Below are 21,037 nucleotides of genomic sequence, written 5' to 3'. Positions count from 1 at the left end.
ACTGGGATATAATTTTATTAAACTGGTAGATATTTTCACCTCTCCTCTGAAAACATTTACCAAAACGTTTAGTCTACATAGTTGTTTTAGTCACGTTTGACTCACTGGCTCTTCATCCGATCCAATGGCTTGTGTTGGGATGTAATGGTGGCATACCTCAGGGATTAGTTCTGGTTTTCCTATTTTTTCCATTGACTTTTTTCCCCCATTTTCCAATTTATTCAGAATAATGGAATATATCAGTTAATTTTTCAGTTGTTTCCAATTGTTTCTCTTCCTGCTACACTGTAAACAACAAAGGTAGTAATGTGTTGGCAGATAGGATATAAAGGATTTGTGAACAATGTCAAGAAACTGACATACCATCAACCAATATTGTAGTAATGCATGAGTGTGATAACGTTTGCGGTATTTGGCTGTTTGATGTCAAGGTACCAGTGTTGCTGACCTAGCAAGGCGTATCGTCTTTTGACGATTGTCTTTTGAGGTCAATCGTCCATGACCCGCCCCGTGTCTTTTGTCACAACCTCTGCTTCCTCAGAGGCTCTCTCACCGCTGCGGAGGCTGATCCCTGTTTGTGTTTGTCGCGGTCAACAAGCACGTCTCCACGCCGTTTTGTTTGAAGTCATCGGTAGGCGGGGAGCCGCACGGACACACATGGAAGCACAGGCATCCCACCTCAATGCTAAAGTTAGAGATAGTCTGGTGTTTAGAAGTATCATGCGTGTGTGAGTTTTACAGTAGCACAGCCAGTCGAGTAGCTGAACGGTGAGGAGAAATGTTTTGCGAGAATGTAAGAAGAGTATCAGAATGCAGAGCAGATACCACTGGAGCTGAGCATCGAGGTTTTCAAGTCATTCCTCGTATGATTGCATTTGGACAGATGTATGACTTCTTGGCATGATGGTTCACGTGCATAGCTGTGTAGCTCATTGCTGACTGGGGAGCTTTTCAAGCCAAAGGAGTCAAGTAGGTAATTGTGACAAACAAACTACAAGGAGAGTGTTTGCCAAAGTTCACCTTCAGCTCCTCTCTCTCTCCTTTTCTTTGCACAAGGCAAAAGTCATTGAACCCACTTGCAACTAAGCACTGAGTTGAAGTAGGCGAGGTCAACGTGAGTGTGTTACTCAGTGCGATGCTTCTGGATACAAGATGTGTTTGCAAATAGATAAATAATGCAGTTTAAATACTGAAGCTCCAAGCAAGTTGCTGTGTGAACTACAAGTTTAAAGAGTATATATCACGAGCTTTCAGAACCAGAAAACCTTAAAGTTTTCATCACTATACAACACAATTACAACACGATTTTCCAAGACGAGAAGAGGCTTCTGAATAAAACCCGCAAAAACTGGAAGGTACTACCTTTACACATTCATAGTCAACTGATTAAGATATGTGTTCCAGTGAGATTTAAAGTACTTTTTGAAAATAACATTGACATAAATTTTTCATCAAGCCTAAGTTTCTAGGGTGAGTGGAGAATCATCGTAATGAACAGAAGGAAAGGTTTGAAAGCATCAGTTCCTGTAATTTATCTATATAAATATCATGGTGATCACAGAATGAACTACTCTCTTGACAAAAAGGCAATTTTTCAGGTAATATGTTGAATTTATAATTTATCTAATAAAGGTACTGGTACAGCGCCCTTTAACAATACATCTTTTTTTTTATTTTGTATGATAAATAGCTTCAGCTGTGGCAGTTTTTTTCTTCTGTGTCTGAGCCAAATGAAGGCGAACATGTTGGACAGTCTCTCCAGTTAGTCAGCATCTAAATATCTACTCCATTCAACATGTGTGTGTACAGTAAATCAACATGTTGAGAGAATGACAAACTAAGTTTGGAGTGAAAATCTTATGAGTAAAACAGGGGGAAAAAAATTGCACCTAGACCTTCACTTCATGACAGAACAGTCGTTTCTGGTGGGAATGTTTTTAGGTAGAACCTGAAATAACGACCCCTAAACACTGCATGAAATTTAGTTTAGTTTTTCAGAAGTAAAATACAGGAAGGGTTGTTATCAACGTACAAACTTTTAAATAATTCCAAAGCCTCAAAGCTTTCAGAAAGGTCCAAGGAAATTATTTTAGGTGTTTTTGAACATTTGTGCCATTTTGGATCTGATTAAATTCAGCGGCGCATTAATGTCTGCAGTGACACTATTGAATACATTGAAGTGAACCGGCTGTGTGAATCCTGTCATCATTTCTTGTCCTAACAGCAACAACAAAGGCACTTATGAGTGATTAGAAAGGATAACTTGAAATATAGTGCCACATTTGGGATGGGGCACCGTAATACAGAGGAAAAACTGATGCGTTTCATGAATTTAGCTGCATTGTGATAGAATATTGAAGTATCCACGAAGTTAACGTCAAGCTGTTAATATTGTTTGGTTGAGAAAATCGTGTTAAAGATGGTGCCTGCTCATATGTAAAAAAACAAACCATCACCATAACATGCTAGCATGTAGCATTATAAAAATGATGCTACATGCTACCATGTTAATTTGGGAATAAGTCACTGCAATGAAATTAAAAATGATGAAACACAAATAAAAACAAAAACCAAATATGATTTCCAGCTCAATTTAAAGATTCTTATAATCATATGAAAATAGGCAAACATTCTCTTTTCACGATTGCATATATTAAATCAGACAGAAATCAGTAACAGTTGTAAATTGGCATGAAGAACACAGGCCAAGATTATCAATAACTTAAGATGCTTGTCTGATGGTGGATTACTGGACACAGCAGTACGATTAGACAAGTCATTAAAAATAAAGGCAAATATTCACAAAAATAACATTAAAAAAGTTTGAAAGTTTAAATGCATGGCCTTCTGAATTCGTCCCAAAGAAATTTAAACCAATGTGTTGCAACATCTTACAGAAGAGCTTAAAGAGAGCAGATTCATTAATTTTACTAGGTTCAATTCAGAGAGGAAGGTTGAGAAAACATATTTCTGAAGCTGTTTTGTGAAATACGTCTGAGATAAATAACAGAAGTGTTGACTTGTGCACACAGCAACACTAATTTAGACACATGGCGGGTTTGGGCACCATTAACAATTTGTTTCTGTTCTAAGCCACAAATCTACACAAATCTTTTAGAAAATCTCAGTCTCTGCATGTCTTCTTGGCAGTATTTCTATAGAACATGAATCCACAGTAAAGACAAATAAATAAGAAACGTAGCGCACAGTCCGCTCACATGTATATCTATAGCATTGATTCTGCAACAGAGTTTGTGTTGGTTACTTACAAAATTATCCACACACCCAAACTTTTTCCACACTTTGTCACATTAACACCACAAACTTTGATCAACTTTATTCTGATTTCATGCGACAAACGCAAAGCAGTGCACAGTGATTAAGTGGAAGGAAATTGACAGAGGTTTGGATTTTTCTTTCAAAAATGTTTTTTGATTTGTAAAAGAAAATTCAAATCATATTTCACTTCCAATCTGCTTCTGAATTATGCACTACTTTGTGTTTCTCTGTTATAGAAATTTGAAGAAATTACACTGAAGTTTGTGATTACGAAACAGTGGAAACTAGTCGGGTTATAAATACGATTGCAATGCGATTTAGATGCTGATTTTGTTTGCTGATCACGTGTGTGTGTGTGTGTCATTCCAGTGTTTGCAATGAGTGAAATATAATTACATACGGTTAAAGAAAAAAGAGATCATGATTGATTTTGCGAGTTGATGATCAATATCACTCTGAAAATTTCTGCTCGTTTTGCGGTCTCATTCTGATTGTCTTAAAGATTACGCAACTCATCATTTTTAGCAAAACGGTTAAATCCACTTTTGTTAACGTTTTAACCAATTGTTCTTTACGTTTCACCTTGCCAGTGGTATTACAACTTCTTCCAAAAAGAAACCTCCCATACAGCCTTGGTTGTCGACATTGAAGTGCAGCATCTCTCTTTCATGATATCTAAGCAAGGATTCACAGAAATTGCACTATTTTCCGCAGTTGTACAGCGATGCCTCTTCGGTCCCACACAGTCGCATCTTTATCCGTCTTTGGGACTTTGAACTGTCAAATGAGGGAAGCTTTCTCCTGAGCAGGTCCGTCCTTTGTTCGTATTCCCTTTTTTTGCCCTCGGTCTGTGTCGTGGTCCATCCAGAAGTCGTTACAGGTTCAGCTGACAGTCATTAGTAATGTTACCAAGGAGATCTCACAGGACAACCAGGTTACTGACAAATAAATACTTAAACCAAAGGAGTCATCTGGCTTCGTCTTTGGACAATTCCCACCCTGCAACGTGTTCTCCACGTGTCCCTGGAGGTAAAAACAGGGAAGACATGCTCAACATCTGCGTTATCTTTCTCAGTTCTATTCATAAGGTTAACATGGATGGAGGTCAAATTATCACAGTATTCATACAAAAATGCAACACCATATTTTCAGCAACACTTTATTTGGTGGGGTCATGACTTAACACGAATCATGATGATGTAGACTTTGTGAATGTTTATGACTGTTGCTATGCGGGAGATAATTACACTTTTTTTTTAGGTTTTGTTGGCTCTAGTGGCCTTTATTTGAAAGTAGTTCGACAGGAAAGAGGACAATCAGAGAGGGGAAGACATGTGGCAAATGTCGCCAGGCCGGGAATAAAACCTGCGACCATGAGGACAAGGGCCTCAATAAGTGGGTCATGCTTTGCCCCTGCGCCACCACAGCAGCAAAGATAATGACATTTATAATGCAAAGTTGATGCTTTTAATGGATTTTTACTGCTTTAAAGTGTCATTATTTACCAAATGACACTTCATGACAACAGTCACTGACATTTATGAAGACACCTTCATGTTTATAACAGGTGTTATGTCATGTTTATGACAGTGTCGTGTCAGTCTTATGCACACCACGTCAAATAAACCATGTTTTCTGTTGAAAGTTTTTTCATTTTGATACACAGACTGGTTACATAAAATAGTTTTTTTGTTGATTTGCCCCTTATTGAAAAAGCCTTGGAGTCTAACGAGCTGATGTCAGAAAGCTAATGAGTCAGGTTAATTTGCCTGCAGTCAGTTACTTAAAAGCGTCATGACTTAATAGTTACATAATCAAAAGAGTCAGATATTTCCAAAAAGCTAAATGTGCCTTTAGCTGAGCAGTGATCCGCTTTGGGAAGAACCAGTTTAAACAATCTTGATCTTCTTAAAATGACTTTAAACAACAGGAACTGTATAGAGGAACATTTCTGTATCAAACCCAGATCTGTGCGTCGTTAGGATATCCATCCATCCTTAAGTTGCAGTTCTCTGTGAGCTCACCTGGTTGTATTTCAGTCCAACTCCTACATGAGCATTGCTCTCATTGCTGCCTTGCTGATCAATTTGCGATTCTTCTTCATTCTTCTCCTCTGAGGGTTTGGGCGAACCGGGAGCCTGGGGCCGGTCGGGGCCAGTGCTTTCTGCATGGTAGTTGTGGATGATGTTGTCTCTGTGAGATTGGAAATAAGGTGCAAAAAAAAATCCAACTGATCACGTTCAACATTTAAATAATGTATAGTTTCACCTTGTTTTTTCAGTCACCTAGAAGTTTACTCTGTTTTTCTTTTACCTGGTTTCGGTTCTGTTGTATGCAGATGATGATGCTTTCGATGTTGGAGATGCTGACTGTCCGTCTCCCTCTCGTTCAGCCGTTCTTCCTCCTCCTGCTTCATTTTCTGCTGTTGCAGTAATTCCTTCTCTTCGTCCAGTCTCTTGTGGAGGAGGAGAAGCTCTTTCCTCTCAGCCTCCAATTTCTCTTCCGCGATTTGCGACATCCTTTCCACTTCTGGAGTCTCGTTTGCTCTCCTTCCTGCCGGCTCTCGAGGCTCTGGGTTCGGCTCTTTGGTTGATCGGACCCTGCCCCTTGCTCTCTCGATGAAGGTTTCCTCGCTAGGATCCAACATGGCTTGAGAGTTCTCAGCGACACCGTCAGAGAGTCCAGCAGTTTGGCTCTTAAAAGGTTTGGATTTGTCATCATTGTCTTTAGAAACCTCATCATTCTTCGTCCCGACATTTTCTTGCATCTCTGTTTGCTCTTCGGTCCCAAGAAATCTGGGGAAGTTATGATCCCAGTGCGAAGGGAAGAGAATTGCCTCCTCAGACCGAGACGCGTCTTCTCCTGCCAGGCTGTAGCCTTCTCCCGGCTGAGGGAAGGCGTCTCCTCTGGGATCCCAGCGATGCCCCAGATGAGGCCTCTGGTTTGGCTTCAGCTCATCCAGCTGGTGGAGTTCATCTTTAGAGCGGACCGTCACCTTAACGGCAGAATAAAAGAGTTTAGTGGCTGTTTTCTCAAGGTCACACTACAAATAGCTCATAAAACACGCAGACGGTAACAATTCATTGCTTTTATCCAACATTTGTCTATTTGCATTTGCTTGTACTTTGCAAGGGCTGCACAGTGGCGCAGTTTGTAGAACTGTTGCCTTGCAGCAAGAAGGTTCTGGGTTCGATACCTGGCCGCGGTCTTTCTGCATGGAGTTGTCATGTTCTCCCTGTGCATGCGTGGGTTTTCTCTGGGTACTCCGGTTTCCTCCCACAGTCCAAAGACATGACTGTCACGTTATTTGGCCTCTCCAAATTGCCTCTAGGTGTGAGTGTGCATGGTTGTTTGTCCTGTGTGTCTCTGTCTTGCCCTGCAACATTTTCCGGACTATAAGCTGCTACTTTTTTCCTAAACTTTGAACCATGCGGATTGTAGCCCGCTGTGGCTTTTCTGTGGATTTTTCTTCAACCACCAGGGGGCTCTCTAGCAGGAAGTGAATCATTAGAAGTCAAAATTGTAAATCAAAGAAGAACGGCTAATTTTCATTTAGAGCAAGCACATGCTAGCAGCAGGCACGACAGAGAAATGTTTTCAAACTCATATCATGCAGTTTTTAAGTTGAGGGCTGTCGATCTGGCACTACAGGAGGGAAATAGAGCCGCTGCATTTAAGCTCGGTGTGAACGAAACCATGGTTCGGCTTTGGAGAAGGAGGGCTGCGTCCAGCTGATTTATTAGGTTGCAGCCCTCTGCTGGGTCCTTATGAAAAACTGGGAGCAGCTTCCAGTTTTTATTTTATTTTTTTAATTGAGGGTGCTAGTATGGTGCGCTCTATAGTCCGAAAAATACGGTAATTGGTTTTAAAAGATTTTTTGAAAATGAATTGTCTGCAAATAATGCCATCTTCAAGTGTTTGTTGTAGTAGTAGCGGCGTAATCATGTAATTTTCTTACCACTAGATGGCAGTAGGTACAGAGCATTTTACATTACAACAAGAGAATTAGTGATGCATGAATGTTACAGGCAGCGGTGAGAGCATCGAATCTAGCAAGACAGTGATGGAAAAGACAGTGAAGCTCAGCAGTAGTTGGGTTGGAAAGAACATGGGTCCATTTCCCACAACATATCTGTGTGAAGTGAGCTTCTCTAGTCTGGCTACTATAAAAACTAAAACCAGAGAGTGACTGAGAGCTGTGGAGGAAGAGCTTTGTCTTTCTTCAATTTCTTCAATGTAAAATGTGATAAAAATGCATTTTTGTGTTTATTTGATTCCTATTCAAGAGACTTTGATAAGAATGACTATATATGGAATAGAGGCGGCTACAGAGTATCTTTGTTTCCATTTTTGGTTGGTGGTGTGCCTCGAGATTTTTTCAATTAAAATAATGTACCTTGGGTCAAAAAAGGTTGAAAAACACTGTTCTAAGCTGCCCCAGTCATTGTTTCACTCACGGTTTTGGTGTTGCAAAATTGTGCCCAACTGCTTTCTGGGTAACACAGACCAACCGACACGCTGCCGCCGCAGTCTCTGTCTCTCGTCCCCCGCCTCCCTGGCTTTAAATGTATAGGGGCTGGTCCCTTGGTAACCCTAGTTGAAGCACCCCGGATGAATATCTAAAGCCAGTTTGTTGACATAAAGAATGACTCCGGTCGGTGAGGAGAGGCTTCCGCGACTGGGCTGAGGCGTGGCCGGACGATGGTGACCCGTCTCCGTTCGCGCACAGCATGTTCGTGGAGAAAGTGGTGCTAAGTGAGCTGCAGATGACCTGATTCTAGACGGTCGGTATTCATGTCTATGAATCAAACTCTTGAGTCAAACTTTATTAACAAACCAGCGTTCTGACAACTATCCCAGCATGCACCGCGCGCTTCTTCTTCTACGGGGAAAATGAAGTCGGTGGCTGCTTACCATTGCTAGACCTGTTGTGGCTCAATATTAGTCCATATATAAGGCGCACTGGATTATAAGACGCACTGTCGGCTTTTGAGGAAATTGAAGGTTTTTAGGTGCGCTTCATATTGCGGAAAATACGGTAATCATACGATGTCTGCTTATTTAACTGTAAACTTTTATATTTTTGAGTAATTTTGCAATGTTTTTTTTCTGACATACCGGTGCCAACGGATTTTCATTGTATTGCCTTGTGCACACCAAGATGACGCATTTCTGAATAAAGTTATCTACAAATGTCAATATAAAAAGCTAAATTCAGTTGACAACATCAGGTCTTTGTTTTGAATCCGGTTTAACTGCAGAGCTGTGTAACGTCGACTGCTCTCTTACACAGCGTGACAACGCCTCGACATTTTCTCATCCTCTATTTTTAAATTGGCTACTTCTAAGTATTATGGATCATGCTGAAAAAAAATGCATGCCGTGTGTTATGGTACATTTTCAATGTGGCAAAAACAACAGAGAAAAGTGTTAGTACGGCTACAATCTGTCTTGTAAGAGAGATATGCTCAAATTACTTTCGACTATGTTTCATTTTAAAGCGTCTAAAAATTGAGAAATGTTTAATGATTTTAGAGAAGTGGTTCTAAATCTATCTAAAGTACAAAAAGAACCAGAATCAAAAATATTTTGACTCCAATCATTTCCACTTTTCTGCCACTTCTTGCTGTTTAATCCCACCCAGCACCTGATCACTGCGCTCTCTAACAGTAGCAGCTTTCTCTACCGATAGGAGAAACAAAACCTGTCAAGAAATCCAACAAAAGGCTTTTTTTTTAACATTACCGTGCCACAGTAAGACCAGTCTGCCTTCTAGCTACCTCTGTTCATGTGTTCCTGCACAATGAAGCTGCCAAAGCAGAACCAGCCAGTGACAGTAGCACTGCTGGTTATAACGGACCACGGCTCACGTCGACCCCCCACTCCACACCTACTCACCCACTCAACTTTGTGACAACCTTTCTAGACATAAAAGTCAAACTCCAGGCTGCCTCTTCTTCACATGAATCACACAGAGGAGGAAGGAAGGAAACTCGGGCCTCACTGATTTGTAAAAGAGTCTGCAGTGTTTACGTCACACGTCGACTCGCAGGATAATCGTTTGATTGGGTTTGATCTCATCTGCTGGAAGCAAACCCAATCTAAGACCACCCGCCAGATTCTGAAGCAGCGAAAAGGAGCTCATGCTAACATCAGATGTTCAGAGATTACAGTAAAACTGATTAATGCATTCTGTACCCTAGTTATTAACGTTAAACCTTTAATCCGGATGATGGAGAACGCGCAGAGTAAAATTCGTACCTGTCCTTGCGCCGGTGCCGGGCCGAGGGTCTGATTTCGATGCAGGTGGCTGTGCAGCCTGTGAGAGGCTTTCTTCTTGAGCAGAGCGGGGCGTGGCGAAAGCTGACATGCGCAATCCATGTGATCCACGACCGACACCACAGCCTTAGCAAAAGTGGGTCTTTTGTTTTTGTACACGATCTTCGTGACCTGAAGAGGTTGAGAAGAAGAAGACGGGAGTCACTGGGTGGTACTCCGAGTTAAAAAAAAAAAATAAAAAAAAACGTCTTGACATGGGTATGTGAATGTATGCTTTTATGTACTCAAAAAGGAGCTGTTGCTAGGCAACAAATGGAGGTTAAATAACCAGAGCTGCAATTTTCTGTTGCTTCTCAGAGTGAACTACTTGAAAAGCACAGAGAAATAAGATGCAGAGCAAGTCTTTTACATTTTATGCTTCTGATTCACCTCGTCAGTGTTTGGTTGGCTGTAAACTAAAAATCTTACTTTTTTTCAGTCAGTGAATGCAACATGTATAAGCACTTAATGGCAAAACAACACTCTTTTATGTGGAAGTTGTTACTGAAGGAAGATGACTCAAGCTAAACTCATTTCAATTTTTGTCAGGTGATCTTCAAGAAAATCTTTGGGTTTTTTAAAATAATTAAACACCTGTTGATATATATTTATGTAGAAAGTTACAAAAATGTTTTGCTCTGAATTACAGTTGTTATTCTCAATTACTTTCAGATAAGCTCAAAATTTCTAATAGTGCAGAGGGAGTTAATGGTGACGGCAAGAAGGCCTTCCAACATCACCAAAGATAAAGCGTCAAAAACCTGCTGAAATATGCAAAAAGCAATCATGAAACAGCTGTAATTGCTCTAAATCTAAAACATTTTTTTCTACTGATTATTAAAAAGGCTGCATGTAACAGAATGCTTCTTTCTCATTGTTTTATTATCTTTTGGGAGATACCTGTCATTTATATCAGAAACAAACGTCTTAAATCAAAGGGAAATAATTGAACATCTAAGTCTGTTTGGGACAGGAACCAACAGGGTTTCCCCCAGAAAACTTGCTAAGCCCAGTGGTCGGGGCGTCGAGGCGGTCCACCGTGTTTTTGTACTAAAAGATGTTACGTTGACAGCAAATGTAAAAGTATTACTGTGTAATTATATGTTATGGGAAAACATCTCCAGTGAAATGCTATTTAAATCCACAACTAGTCTAAAAACAACAAATTTGCACTTCTGTTTAATCCAAAGTAATTCAGCGGCTCCATCAGGCCCCCAAGGGCTTTAGGGGCCCCATAAACGCTAATATTTTAAAACAGACCACAGATACATAAATGTAACACTTGTTATTGAGATTATCAATGCTGTTAAATTTTATTAAATTGTTTAGGCATACATAAATTAAAAGATTTTAAATTGTTTAACATTTAAATGCAAGATTTTAAGGAGCTGACAAGTTTACTTTGTAAAACTTCAAAGAACAATATTCATAGTTAGATTGTTTTGCTACCACAGCAACAATCTGATGCTGTGAGTTTAATCCTTGAATTTACAAATACAAATGAGTAAACTGAGATTATTGCTTTTTAGGCTGGACAGTTAAACTACTTTCTCCCATATTTCACTAAATCTAACACAGAAGCTGTTAGAGGTGTTGATGTTTTTAGCAGCAAGAGGGGCGTCTAAATCAAAATCTGCTCAAGGCCTCATACAGCCTTGGACCGGCCCTGCATGATGAGGTAATCTGCTGCACTACGCAGAGACAGGGGCGGATCTAGAAAAATATTTATGGGGTGGCAAGAGGGTGGCAGGGACTTTTTCAGGGGTGGCAAAATATATATGTGTATATATATATATATATATATATATATGTGTATATATATATATATATATATATATATATATATATATATATACACACACACGAAATATTGTTTTTAACTTGCATTGTTTCAAAATGAGCTTCATGTAGCACCGAGGCTTAAATACTATTTCTTAATGTAGTATAGTTAATTATTTTCACATCTTTCGTACTCCTGCTAATTGATATGCATTACTGATATGCATATCAATTGACATGCATTGTGTCCAGAAAACCATTTTATCCCAATACAGGACAAGGAGAAATTTGTCACAAAAATATTAGTAGCGCCATCATTTGTTATTCGATATTAAATATGACTTAAAATAAAGATTAGAAAACTGATGTTTTACAAATTCAAAGTTAGATCAAAGTTTATAGATATAAATCTATGAACAGTTTAGTTTCTGTTAATTCTGTCAAGATACAAGAAGGGGTGAATATCTACTCATATTGGTCAATCGTTTTATTTTAAATATGCTGTAGGAGCCGTAGTTTGACAACTGTTATAAATATCACCACGTTTTGAGAACACAGGGGATTAGCTCAGTTTTTGTCGCTAGTTTTAGGAATTGCAGCAGCTGCAGTGCGCCACAATAAAGGTACAATAAAGCTGATAAACAGGTGAAGAACCGAACTAGACAGAACCACTTCTGACTGTTCGCAAAGCCAAACATCCAATAAAAGTTCCACCAAGCCACTACTAAGGCACTGGGGTCATGATTCTCGACACGGGCAAAACAAGGTTCAATGTCCAAACTTATTGATTGTTCTTGGTGATTTATTTTCCTCTTTAACCAAACAATTACAGACATCAAACTTTCATTTGTTCTCATGCTACCACTCTTAAAAACCATCGGCCCCAAACCCAAATGCCTGCTGGTCCTTTTCTAGGCCCATGCACTTATCTATGTGGACTGACCCACATTACTTCCTGTCTAAATTTAGAAATGGTTTGATGCATCGTGTAACCGGAAAAATAATACTAAAAGTAATAATAAAATAATATAATAATATAAAATCAGCTTGATGCATGACTCCGAGGAGAGTGCGAAAGCTCCTCACCGGGATGATGAGGTTAGCGCTGCTCATTATCCACAAACTCTCTGGCCAACCGGGACCACAGACATAAACTTTACAGGGAAGACAGACACAGAGCCACACGTTGGGTGTTGAGATGTAAACGCCGTATATAATTGTTCGTTCACAAAGATGAATCATTCTCACCACCTCACAATGCGCCTCTGAATTCGCTACAAGTTATTCCTGCGGTTCACTTTGAGCTGCGCAAACAGAGCTAACGCAGCGGATTTTAAACTCTTACCTAGAGTTCTCCAAAGGATCATAATTCCTCACAGTAAGTTGATGTAAATATCCATACAGGTCAGCCTGTGTCCAGTTTGAGTGAAAGGAGGCTCGTGCGATCCCGGTGAGGTAAAGCAGCGGCAGCGCGCGAGGCAGCTGTGTGATTAGTCCGCGGGATGTCGGCATAAACTATAAACTTATCTATTATAAACCTATCCTTTAGGAATAAATCTGCACTGCTAGTGAAATGCTAAGAGCAACAGAGACAAGCCTGGCTTGAAAAAAAAGCAATTATTATTATTATTTTCCTAGAAACGTAAAGAAGCAACGCTTAGCCTGGCGGCGGGGCAAGTAAAGCATGGCGGGCCGCCAGGCTTATAATACACTGGGGAAAACCCTGAACCAACTTTGGGTTAAACTCTTTCTACTTACTAATCGTTATGACAAAGTATGTTCATTTACCTCCAGGTGTCTGGTGTTTGTGGCATTGGAAACGCACTGCAGGCTCTTGGTGTTGCAGCAGCCAGAGCAGCGCTGTACTTCCACGCACGGCGGCCACAGCAGAAAGTTGGCGTTGCTGCGGTCCAGCATGGCTCTGGTGAGCTCGACCACTTCTGTGCGAACTTTACATTGAGCCCGCTGGGCGGGCTGAGGGTCTGAGGGAGCAAACACGATATGCTACGGAGTCAGCCGCACGTTCTGAGGTTTGATGAGCCAGACAATGTGTACTTCTCTGCTCGAGAGTTTGAATTTTTCTGTTGTTAACACACAAGGACGTGTATTGAAAAGCAGAAACACTGAGTAGGTTTTATTCAAAGATTAGCAAAGGAAAGTTGTATATCAGCTTCTGGAAATTTTGAGTTCTGTTTCATGAGAACAACGACAAAAAGGTTAACAGAGAAAGATTTTCCCTCTGTCACAAAAACTATTAATCATCTCCCAGACGGACTGGCAGAGCGTTCTTTAGCCAACATAACGAGTTTCCTAAGAGGACAAACAACGCAGAAATATGTAAAAAAATAAAATAAAAAAAGATCACAACAACCAAGTAAAGAGGTTTGGCTCACCGGGGCTGCGTGGAAGTCTGTGACCTCCGTTGGCTGCAGAGTTAGCTTCCTCCTCATCTGAGACAGCAACACAAACATCATTTATGCTATTAGAAGAAGACAAATAAAACGCTGACTGTGCACAGAAACCAGAGGTGGAGCGGTCATGGTACGCTACGGTTTCAAAATGTCTTGTTTTAATGTTTTTGTTTCATTTTCTTTAACCTCAAATATCTTTTTTATGAGGAAGACCTGGCCAAGACATAAACTTAATATAAACGTTTTTGTAGTTTAAACTCCTCCTAGTACAGAAAGGGCAGAAGTAACTGTGGGGTGTTTTTTCCAGCTGTGTAGAGCAGAGAGTCAATGTGGTGCTGCCCCTCCCCCACCCATTGCTGTGCACTGCCTGCAAGCTGGCTAAGGAAAAAAACTGTAAAAATGGAAGTTTGGACACATTTCTAGTAATGGAAAACCTGTGAATCTTGCTAAGATCAAACTTTTTTAAAATTTAAGATGCAACAGATGTGAAACAACTGAGAAGCTGGAGCAACTAATTAACCAGCTGACGTCAGCTCACTGTAAGAGTAACAATCAGGTTTATCATCCTGACACTGATCAGCACTACATTGATCTGTTATTTATGGAACCTCAACTACATTTAATCAACCTGAGCTAAAAATCTAAAAGATTTTAAGTGAATCTACACTAATGCTGTGTGTTTAGTTAAATAAATTGTCCAATTTTGACTCAATTAGGCTCCAAATGTTCACAAACATTACATAATCATCAAAAAAACTAATAAAATCATATACTGTAATTATTCCAAGATGTTCAGCTTTGTGAGTATGCTCTTATTTTGAAATGTACCCTGACTCTTATGTTTTAATGCGGGTGATGTTTTGAAAAATCAAAGCCAGTAAAGTATGACAGGAGAGGAGAAATAGCCGCACCCGACCGTTCGTTTGTGTGTATTGACAGGTGATGTGTCAGGGATGTGCAAAAACTTTATAAAACATTTTGTTTTTGTATAAAAATCTAAAAATAAATCACATGAAAATGAAGGATCTCAAGGGATGTTGTTGCTCAGTTGAAGTGCATCACTGGATTTTGATGCCAGATTATTAAAGAGTTTTGCTTCCTCTTCAATCTTAAAATTGATTTAAACTGATTCCATGTGTCTGTAAGATGGAAAAGAAAGAAAAAAAAAGCTTTGGGTCTTTACCTACGGAGTCAGTGAGCAGCTGCTGGAGGTCCTCTATGGAGTTGATGGGGCTGTTTCTAACCAGCTCCACCAGCGCTGCAGGCAGAGGGTCCTCCTCAGACACAAACAGGAAAAAAATCAGCCCAAATAACAAACAACTAGTGCAAAACCAGAAAAACAGACAGAATGTATTCAGAAGCTCATATGAGCTTAAAAAAATAAAAAATTCAGTAGGCGATGGGAAAAAACCGCAGCACTTCCGCGACTACGATTGTCTTTAAAAGCCTCTAAACAAACATTTCCAGAGTATCACACCAGAAACCACAGAACGGCTCCACTTTGTGATTCTAGAGATTTGACTGTGGGTTTAACCCCCCTTCCCTTCCCTCCTTGGTCATTAATGGGCAAGAGACAGCCTGCAAGGGAGGGGGGAATTAACCAAAGCAGACACACAATGGCCACTAAGAGCAGGGTGAATGACTATTGGCGTTGTGTCCTCTCATCTGCTAACATTTAGGGGTCAAAGGAGCAGGCGAGGAGTCAGGAAGTGGGGGAAGGAGTGATACAGAGAGAGGATGAGAGAAGGGAGGTGCATCTGGATAAAAAAGAGAAGAGGAGGGATAATAGATGAGTAGGAGAGAGGCTGAAATGGATGAGAATCTTTGGCTTAAATGGGGTTTGGAAAGCTAATTTTAAACAAGCTGCAAACTGCGATTAAAGCTGTAATGAGTTCAGTGCTGAATGTGTAACAGACTACTTTCATTCAGAACATAATAAACCCCAGCAGCTAGCAGCTATCCATGCATGAACACACTTTCTCTCGCCCTGCGCTCACCATTCTCCCATCGACATCCGCCCTCCGCCTCCCTCAATTATTGGTCGGCTTCCCGGGGAGGCAGCAGGGGAAATGCCCGCTGTATTCCACTCGCATCCCTTTCCACCGGCTCCACCGATGCCCCTGAGGACTCATCACGATTATATCCCCCTCTCTGCCGACGGAGCACGCCAGCCGGCTCGGCTAATTGTGTCTGACGGTAATTACAGGGTCTGTGCCTTTTGTTGGCCGTGGTGCTTGCTGTCGCTGCAATTTATGTCCGAGCAGGAAATATTAAATAAACACCTTCAGCTCTGGTAAACAAACCGATGCGGAGTGGGCCGCCACAAATTGTAAACACGCGCTAACTGTGGTGAGTGTGGAAACGGGGATGAATAGGACAGCAGATGTCAATGAAACGTCTGGTTTATAGGTGAATTTTATGAGATGGCTGCACACCAAACTCTACAAGTTCAGTCCCTCCATCCTCACTGAAGTCTAAACTTTCTCTCAGGTTGAAGGGGATTTTATTTGGTGAGGCAACATTGTAAAAGAGAATGTAACAGAGGAGGGATACACGCATTTTTTAAACTAAAAATTGTATTAAAAAGATGCTTAGGATTTGCCCAGAGCCCCAATAGTCAACTCTTTGTAAGACAAACTTTCACTTACCACTGTACACAAACTAACCTTAGCCCTTACCTGAATATTCCTAACTATATTCTCAATTGGACCTAGGTTTGTACTTTGACTGGGCCGTTCTTGCACATAAACATGCTTGGATCCGATTCAGAAATGCCCAACTCGGCTCCTCCAAAGTCTCTGTCAGTTTTCTGCATTTGCTCGAGTTCTTCAGAGGCCTTCGTTGGATTCAGGCAACATCTAAAGATCCAATAAATTGTTTATAAATCTATAAAGTATCTAACAAAAATATACATCCGGGTCCATTTATGAACTAGGACAAAATGTGAAAAGATACTCCCAAAAGAAACCTTCAGATTAACCCACGTCTAATAAACGGTTTCTGTCAATCACATGGCATTCTTCTAAATTGTCCTTCCTTCCCACAAGACAAACTATATTCTGCTGCAGATCTGCAGCCATCTAAGTCTAAAAGAAACCCCCCCCAAAAAACACCAATTTTGTCATAAACCAGTCGTTATCGCCTGAACGCCATCCCATCTCCCTGCGGACGCCCTGAGGAGTCCCAGGTACAGGCAGCGGCTGCAGCTCCAAAGGAGGAGGAGGGAGAACATCTAATCGTAGATAATTATGGGGGTCGAATTTGCTGGCGGCAGCCGCAGCACATGTGGGAGGTTTCACATGCAGGCCCAGAGAGCGTGCCAACACGTGCGCGACAGAGCAGTGTGCAAACGATCGGCAGTTCAGTTCATCCCGCTGTCACAGTTCAGTTTACCTCTCAGCTCGGATGCCTGGCGCAAGAACGACTTTGAACATTTCAAGCTTTTACCCAGAACACATTAGATAGTTTGCAAACTTTCTCTTTGAGTTGCAGAGCGCATGGCGGTGTTCGTGTCCCAGCTGCAAATCCTTGATCTTTTAAAATTAGACCCGGGGAATTCCTGGCTGTATACCTCAAAGCTTTAGCAACTTTCCCCCATAAAGCACTGTCAGATTTGAAATTTCCTTTTCTGTGTGATGCCAGCTAAACGACAGAAAATGAGAAGACGGCTTGATGACAGGAAGCTGAAGTCATCCCTCACAGATCAAACGTCTACCTTTTTGGGAGGCTCTCAAAGAGACGGTGGACTGTACGCATTTACATTCACCTCATGAATGCTTCTTGTTTTGTTTACGCCAGGATAACAGAGTGCGTATCGCCACCTCCCATGGCCGACTAGGTTGATTTGTACTTCAGCCCAGTTTAGATTTCGAGGTCAGTGGCACAGGCTAATCGTTGTGGAGAGGACTCGCCTGGTTCAGATGAAATCTGCAAGCGGAAGCAGAATGGCTGATAAAATCCAAGCCGATTTTATCAGCAGAGAAATTTTTGCCTGTTTTTCCTTTTATTTCTGGTCAAGCCTCACTTGACCTACATAGGACCCCTGGTGTGGTTTGGGTTTCCTGTTTGAACAGAGCTGATGGTCAGATTTCACCCATCTCTCTCTCTTTCTGATTGCTTTGTGGAGAAAAACTCATCTACAGATTTGTGCTGTAATGAAGCAACTGTTGAATGAAAACAGAAACAAAAAGTTAAATAGGGCGACCTTTGGTCTTGACAGAAATACATCACAGCTCGATGGTGCTACATCTGGATCAGATACACTCTTTGTGCTGATGGGACATAAGCTGGATGGCTTCAACCAAACACAGAACCAGATTGTTGGGTTACAGAGGAGACATACAGAAACCTGATTATAGCTCCATTTTGAACCATGCAACCACCTGAACCTCCTTTAGTAGGTGCGAAATTACCTTAAGGTTTACATTCAATCAGTTTTAATGCAGCTTGATGAGGAAAACAAAAATAAAAATCTTGTCTTTTGAGCTGCATGTGTGTGCAGTATTGTATTTGTGTGTGTTTCTTGTTTCCCTGTGTTTTCCCCTGGCTCTGGTGGCAAACTTGCTCTATAAACTGGTTAGTCACATATTCTTCCTGTTGCACAGCTGACTACGAAATCAATGGGATGACAATTACTTTTGTGACTTTGGGGCGTTTTTGTGCGTGTTCTCCCAACACCTGTGTGGTCTTGTTCCGGGTACTCCAGCTTCCCCAGATCATCCAAAAACATGCACATTAGTTTAATTGCTCTCTTTTTCTCTCTCTCAAGTGTGTATGGGTATAATTATTTATGCTCTGTGGTTCACTACTTATTCACCCCCCTACAATCATTCAAGAACAAACTGGACTCCCAAATTGTAACCCAGGAGTTTGTTAGAGACCCTGAACGCATCACGTCCAACCACGTGGAGACAACAGCTTCAAATTAGCGTCCATCTCTAATTTCTCCCACATTTCTTGCTACCAGGATGTGCGTGTTTTGGATCCCAGCGTCTATCTAAAGAGGAAAATCAGGGGAGTTCCACCTCACATGGAAACCTTTTGTTATAAGAGTATGTTGAAACAGGTGCACTAAATCGAAATATATATATATATATATATATATATATATATATATATATATATATATATATATATATATATATATATATATATATATATAAACAAAACATAAAAACGTTTAACCTATTTCATTAGGTTTGTTGGGGCCATACATGGAAAGCGGTGACAAATATTAATATTGGGCTAACATATATTATCGTATAGCTATGTCAATAATACAGTTAAAGGAAAGTTTAATGTGTAGCTAAGTTTTCTGATAGGTGTCGGTAAACTTTTACTGGTGATTTTTATTTCCATTTTTACTTACCTCGGCCACGCCAAACCGCGCACACGCCGCCAGCAACGCGAGCAGCAGCAGCTGGACCCACGAGCTCATCTTGCTGTCCAGCCTCGAGCCTCTCCAACGGACCGGGCATTTATGGAGGCGCGAGCGAGCCTCTCTCCTCAGCTCGGCGCGCGGAGGGGAGGATGAGGAGGATGAGGAAGGAGACAGCGGCTCGGCTCGCGGAGCTGTGCGCGCCTGTGAGCTCCGTCCCGTTGCCAGCAGAGTGGAGAAGAGCGAGAAGGCGCTCCAAGCTCTTCCTTTCTACTCTTTACAAAGTAAATCCTCAGCGATAATAAAGCTCCAGCTTTCTTTTCTTCTTGTTGTTGGTTTTAACCCAATGTTTCTCTTAACCTTGTTTATAAAGAATTCACCTTGCTCCGTGTTGTTTTATGGAAGAAAGAGAACTCATAATTAAAAAACAAAACAAACTGAGGAACATTCCTTTGCCAAAGGTCCAAAATTCACGAACACATACGGATGAATAGCAACACAAAGTAAGAAATGTTCCTTTTTTAAAAAACGTATCCCTTTGTTAATATGGCAATTTAGTAATACGCTAAAGATTCAAAAAATTAAAAATCAACCTAAAGTCCATCCTCCATTAACCGTGATGCGTCTCAAAAATCCAGCTCTCCAGCTAAAATGTACTGCGGCTGCTCAGAGTTGTAGTTTGCGCTCTTATACTTCTTCCAAGGAGTCTTATCAGTGAACAAAGTGCTGCGTGGCTTCTGCCCTGGACCAACTTGATTACGCGGTGGTGGTGCTGTTGCTGCTGTGAGGAAGGGCTGGCTCCCAGCAGACCCTAATGCTCGACTTTTTCCTCCCTCTCTCTCTCTCTCTCTCTCTCTCTCTCTCTCTCTCTCTATCTCTCTATCTCTCTCTCCCGCCTCCTGCCTGAAGAAAAGGCCATAATCCTCCTGCAAATCAGCGACATCACGGTGGATGCGCAGCAGTCGCCCTCAGTCTTGATTTATGGAAATATTTCTGTTGCGAAACAAAGTCGTTTTTGCTTTGTTTTTGTGTGAGAGCGGGGACGTGCTTGCTGTTCTGCTGACTTTAGCGCGTGCTACTTAAGATAAGAATAAATGGTAGCGTGTGTGTTATTTATACATTTCATGAGGAGAAGTTAGAGATGGAAAAAATATTTATTTATCGGGTAATTTCCCTTTTTGAAGGCGAAATATTTGACATATTCCTGCTATTTTAAAGATATTATAAAGTTATATTGTTTAGGGAAAAAGTAACACCAAGCTTGCTAATTTGTAGAGCGTAAATTTGAAATCCTGGCGTTAGTACCAGAGACCAAATAAAATAGTGATGAACCATGGGAATTGAAGTCCTTCCTTTTTAAATTTAAATATACAAACAGCAGCAGTTTGATAACAAATTGCAGGATGTTAAAATCAGCTCTAAAAATTCAAACTTATAATGTTTATCAATAGAAAAGTTGAAACTTTTCAAAAGCATTTACACCCAAGGACAATCTGTTTTTTATTATTATTATTTTTACACAAAATAAAATTGGACACACCTCAAAATGTGAATCTACAAAGTATTGACTCAGGAGATTGAGTTTAATCCTTTTGGTTGATTAGTTAATATAAAATAAAAATGAGCAAAGTTAAATTTGACAAAGGATTTCAAGCAGTAGTGTATGCGTATGCAAGCAGCTGCAACTCTAAATTCAGCCTATTTCATAATCCGTGTTGGAAATGCTTCCTTGGAGACATCAGGAGGAGAGTTGCTAAGGCAAATTACCTTTTTTTTATTATTCTCTCCATTCATATCACCTCCAGCCAACCTATCAGGACAGAAAAAGGTGTATCTAAATATCACAGGAGTTATTCTAAGAGTCCTGACCTTT

General features: G+C 40.8%; 1 protein-coding gene across 2 annotated transcripts; it reads right to left on the bottom strand.

Moving 5' to 3' along the window:
- Positions 1 to 2,575: 2,575 nt before the first annotated feature.
- On the bottom strand, positions 2,576 to 19,973 carry LOC103468545 (uncharacterized). Of its 2 annotated transcripts, none has more exons than XM_081609777.1 (8): positions 19,156 to 19,973; positions 14,971 to 15,061; positions 13,770 to 13,826; positions 13,165 to 13,358; positions 9,541 to 9,729; positions 5,593 to 6,274; positions 5,304 to 5,472; positions 2,576 to 4,302 (listed from the first exon to the last, which is right to left on the bottom strand). In XM_081609777.1, the coding sequence occupies exons 1-7, from the start codon at positions 19,222 to 19,224 to the stop codon at positions 5,327 to 5,329; spliced, it is 1,428 nt and encodes a 475-aa protein (XP_081465903.1). In that variant the 5' UTR covers positions 19,225 to 19,973; the 3' UTR covers positions 2,576 to 4,302; positions 5,304 to 5,326. The 2 variants fall into 2 exon arrangements, with proteins under 2 accessions (XP_081465903.1, XP_081465904.1); XM_081609778.1 differs by lacking the exon at positions 19,156 to 19,973 and adding an exon at positions 15,785 to 18,838.
- Between the last annotated feature and the right edge of the window lie 1,064 nt (positions 19,974 to 21,037).

This window comes from Poecilia reticulata, chromosome 8 (genome assembly GCF_904066995.2).
Source record: "Poecilia reticulata chromosome 8, P_reticulata-male-v2, whole genome shotgun sequence".
NCBI classification, from domain to species: domain Eukaryota; kingdom Metazoa; phylum Chordata; class Actinopteri; order Cyprinodontiformes; family Poeciliidae; genus Poecilia; species Poecilia reticulata.
This window is presented reverse-complemented; position numbering and strand designations above follow the sequence as displayed.